The following is a 4,844-nucleotide window of genomic DNA, read 5'->3' on the forward strand; positions in this document are numbered from 1 at the left end:
GCATCCTCTGCGTCATCTTCGGCTCCATCATGTACGCCTCCCCGCTCACCATCATGGTACGTACACCACCCTAACTTATGGATCGTCGACCTGCGATCTTTGATAACTGCTTTAACTTGTTAGTTCATGTGGCTAATTAATCTGCGTTGTGCACGTATGGTGTGGTAATGATGCGTTGTCTAGAAAAATACCTGCCTATAATTTATTTTTAAAGTTCTAGTAGATACTTTTGACAGACCTCAATTTGTTAAGTAGTACCCCTTGTTTGTTGTTGATTCTGCTTGAAAATCTGTGTCCATCTAAAAGGTGCACCCACCTTTCATGTTTTAACGTTCATGCCAAAACCCTTTTAAAAAAAGTCCGAATTGAGTTGTTCACCTCTCACGCACCCAAATTCTTCTACAATATGCTACATCATATATTTTTAATCAAAAAGGCCTACGGTTTATTTCTATCTCAAAGTCCTTTACAGGGTGAATTACTAGCTCAGGCTAATTGTTAATGACAGACGCTTTTACAAACTAACGAGTGTACTAAATACTAATATAACTCAATTTTTTTAAGATGAAAGTAGTAATATTGTACTGCTTATTTGCAGGGTAAAGTGATCAGGACCAAGAGTGTGGAGTACATGCCATTCTTCCTGTCACTGGTAAACTTCCTCAACGGTCTCTGCTGGACGGGCTATGCGCTAATCAAGTTTGACATCTACATCACGGTATGTACATACACATTGGATAAAAAAAAGTCACAAACCCATCCAGACTTACAATCAAGAATTCCTCAGCGCGGTTCGATCTAATTGTTATGTCCTCTTTAAATTCTGTGCAGATCCCCAATGCCCTCGGTACAATCTTCGGCCTCATCCAGCTGATCCTTTACGGGTACTACTACAGATCTACCCCCAAGAAGGGCAAGAATGTCGAGCTGCCCACCGTCCTCACCAAAAACGCCGTTACCAGCGGCAACGTCTCCGTCACCATAGAGAAATAAGCTTTGCTTCCTTTTTAGCCCTAAAGATTTTGAGTAGTTAATACCGGATGATACTTCAACAGGTCTGATGTTAATTAGTTGTACTTTTTGTTAGCTAGTAGAGTCTGAGATTGCCTTTAATTTTGTGAACCATTGTCGTCTGTCCGAGACTACAGTGCAAACTGCAAGTGTATATTAATACCAATGCAGCTGAGTTATCCCAGAGATATATTATGAAAACCACGTATGCTTGCCTGTTTTCAATCTGCTCTTACGTGATGATACAATTGATTTGTTAATTACAGTGTGTGGTGGCTTTGTTAAATTATTTTATTCAATATCCACGATGTGTTTGTATTATGTTTCGGGCAAGGTCCTCTTTTGTTTTCTGCACAAAAACACCCAAAGGGCATCTTATTGGTGATGCAACTTGAACCTGGTGTCAGCGTAAACGAGACACAGACTTAACCTCTAATTACCGGTTCAGTTGGATGGCTCCTGCTCTTTTCCCGTGAGGCTGCCTTGTTACCACATCGACCTCTTTTTTGCGGGAAGTATGATGCTTTGGGTCCATGCTAGAAATATTTTTCTGAATCTTGTAACATGTTAATTGTTTGTCATATATATTTCATTAGTGTGTTTGATTGATTGCATGGTGTCTACTATATAGACACACACTTTTTCGTCAAGGAAAATGAGTTGAGTATAGGAAGAGCTATGCTCAAATTAGATAGCCCATCAACTTGTGGCTATAACTAGTAAGAACCCAGACCTTTCCATTAAGGGAAATAAAATAAAATCCAACTTGAAGCAACATCCAAACAAGCAGCCCAGGCTAGCTAAACACATCCACGCTAGACCACAGACCGTGTTTTAATATCCAAGAGCAAGGTTTTTTTTATCAATTTATTTTCTTTGTATCTGAATGATCTAGAGTCATCTAGCAATCATTACTATATGAATCTAATTAGATTCTGTTTGATCAATGATCACTTATAATTTGTTAGGTTTTGTTCCCGAATCATCATCATGTCTACTAGAATTAGGAAACAAGATTCTGGTTCTGCAAAACAAAGAGTGCCAGTTGAGGCTCGAACTCAAACGAGTGCCCTCGATAGATATTTAGTGAGACTCCCAACTTGATTATGAAAATCACACCGCAGATGTTAATGTTGATGATGGTGGTGATGATAATACAATAGGAGGTTGAGGCTCATGATGCAGAAATTGATGTCTTGGAGATGATGTAGTACGAAGATATAATTAAAGATTATATTCCACGAAATACTAGACGGATGGTCCTTTTTGGTAGAACATGAGGTTCGTTCATTGCTTTGTGATCACATTACTAGTTTAGCATAGTATTTGATATATGCCTAAATAAGGTACAAATAAAACAGACTGGAAATTATATAATAAAGTGACAGTATGGTTTACGCATATTAATTCTTCTGTTATGTGAATTGTTCAATATTTTGGGCCAGATTTTGGTTTCTACCCGAGGGCCCAAATTTCCGGAGATGGCCCTGCTAAACAGCCGATGAATCCAGCCGAAGACCGATAGCCTTAAGTGAGTTGGTTTCTAGCCCCGCACAGCTCCAAACACTTCATTTGCCACCTGTTCAAAGAGGCTTACTCCCCATGCAACAGATATTTGTTGACCTCCTTTCTCTACAAAAACAACCAATAGTGTATCCAATATCCAATTAGTTTGATCACAACAGATACATCATGGGGGAGAGGAGCAGGAAATTTGGGGGAGGGGCGGTTGCTACGGGTGGGATAAGATCGTGGGGAATATTTTTTTTGTTTTTTACCGACTGAGGGCCATAGGCTAGCAAGGGTAGAAAAATTTGGAAAAAGACCGAGGGAAACGGTATTTTCGACATAAACGCATGAAATATTTTTAGGAAATTAGAGTTTCTTTTAGTGTGAAAATACATTTCTCGTCCCGTACAACTATGATTGATACTTGTGGGCCCGGAAGACCAAGGTCGTTACTTGTGGACCCGGAAGACTAAGATCGTTACTTGTGGGTCTGAACGACGAAGATTGGTATTTGTGGACAAGGATAATACTTGCGAGGCCGGACAACTAAGGTTGGTACTTGTGGGTCCGGACGACTATGATCGATACTTGCAAGGCTGGACGACTATGAGTTGTTTCTATGGGAGTGCATGGGAACAAGAGCCCCCTAGCAGCCACTTATATACTCGATGAGGTTAGGGTTTATAGAGAGAGAAATCCAATCTAGGGCTACCCCCGCAACTTGGAGGTTAAGTTGGTCGCATGGTATAACACCGTCAGTAGGACCTCGGTTAGGTCTTCAATATTGGCAACTAGGTGGGTGGTTGGCAGGTAAAAAAATCCGACCATCACACATGACTCCCATATCCGATCATAAACAGAGGGTTGGACTTCCAACATTGCAAGCCTATGAATCCCATATATCATCTCATTCAGAAGGGTTTTGCTGCATTCCTCATAAGCCTGACCTGACATGACACCAATGCTAGGGGAAGTTTTACCGAGAACCGATCTGACATAGATCTAGGGTCTTCCTGCGAGGTCATCAGGTCGGTTGTCGGGCACCAGAGCTGCGTCATCAGATTCGGGATTGTGACTAGGTCTGATGTAAGGTTTTCTTACTCGCCCTGATCCTTATCTTAAATTGGCTTTGGGATGGGCATGTCTTGCTGTCCCTCGATCTGGTCTGATACCCAACTCAAGAAGGCCGGCTCCCCACGATAATTCATGGTATACTCCAAGTTGTCAAATCTCATAACCTAGCTGGGAGCAAGGTTCTCAGCCTGGCCTAGATGGCCGGTTGAGTAAGTGAAGAGCATGATGCCCCCGAAAACAAAGATCTAGCCTGGCATAAAGGTCATGCCAGAACCCATCTGCTCACCCATGTTGATCGCCATTGATTCGCGGTGGCTACGTAGCGAGACCTGCATGGGCCACCAATGGCAGCGTCGATTCCTGTGAATCTCGGGTAGGGGTCCCAAGCTAGTAGCCTAGACGTGATGATAAAATTGGATGCATGTTTTACCCAAGTTCGAGCTCTCTCATAGAGATAATACACTATCTCTAGCTTTTTGATACTATTGATTTGTGACGGAGTACAGAGTACATGTTTATCTACCTCGAGATTGATGATGTCATCTACAAGCCCTACCACCCTGGTTTATATAGTTACCATGGGTTCTAGGGTTATAGATAAGTCGACTATGTATATGGTAGATCGTGGTATAGACGACATCTAAGTCTTTCGAGTATACATCAAGTCTTCAAAACATTTCGTCTATGCACCATGGGCCTTCTGGAGATGGCCCGTTAGTGAACCGACAAGGAGGTCCTTGACTCGGACCACCTGGTCGAGAGACTGACATGGCGAGTACCCACTAGTCCAGGACACCATAACCTGAACCTAGCAGAGTTTCTGGAAACTCGGGCCAACCAGACCAGGATGATGAGACGCCTCTTCTGTTTACTGTTCGCGGAGATGACCTGGAACTTCTAGATGATGCGTAACAAGATGGTTATTGAGTGTATCTTCTTAGAGGGGGCAATTGAATCTATATTCAAACTAGATGACCCGTTGCGCCCATGGCGCAAGAGCGAGAGTGAGCCGAGTATTCAAATCATGTAAGTGAGAGTGATTGAGAACCAATTTAATAGATACTTAGGTACACATTGTGTTATATATCCTATTACATTGTAAGCATGATAGCTCAAAAGAACTTACATTGGCTTTATTACAAAGAAACTATATTAGCAGATATGCATCATAGATATATCAGTTGTCCCGAAATCTTTGTCTGAGTCTCGTATCTGCCACCAGTAGAAAATGCCAACACATGAAGATGATG

General features: G+C 41.9%; 1 protein-coding gene across 5 annotated transcripts in view; it reads left to right on the forward strand.

Annotated features, from left to right (window-relative positions):
- The window catches only part of LOC119322267 (bidirectional sugar transporter SWEET6b-like), a 4,600-nt gene extending 3,370 nt beyond the window's left edge, over positions 1–1,230 (forward strand). For all 5 annotated transcript variants that reach the window (XM_037595760.1, XM_037595759.1, XM_037595758.1 and 2 more), the window contains 3 exons: positions 1–56; positions 599–718; positions 832–1,230. The exon at positions 1–56 is cut by the window's left edge and continues 1 nt beyond it. In XM_037595760.1, coding sequence (XP_037451657.1) covers positions 1–56; positions 599–718; positions 832–993 — 338 coding nt within the window. In that variant the 3' untranslated portion in view covers positions 994–1,230. The remainder of the gene's footprint in view (positions 57–598; positions 719–831) is intronic.
- The last annotated feature ends 3,614 nt before the right edge of the window (positions 1,231–4,844 follow it).

This window comes from Triticum dicoccoides, chromosome 6B, assembly GCF_002162155.2.
Source record: "Triticum dicoccoides isolate Atlit2015 ecotype Zavitan chromosome 6B, WEW_v2.0, whole genome shotgun sequence".
In the NCBI taxonomy this organism is placed as follows: Eukaryota; Viridiplantae; Streptophyta; class Magnoliopsida; order Poales; family Poaceae; genus Triticum; species Triticum dicoccoides.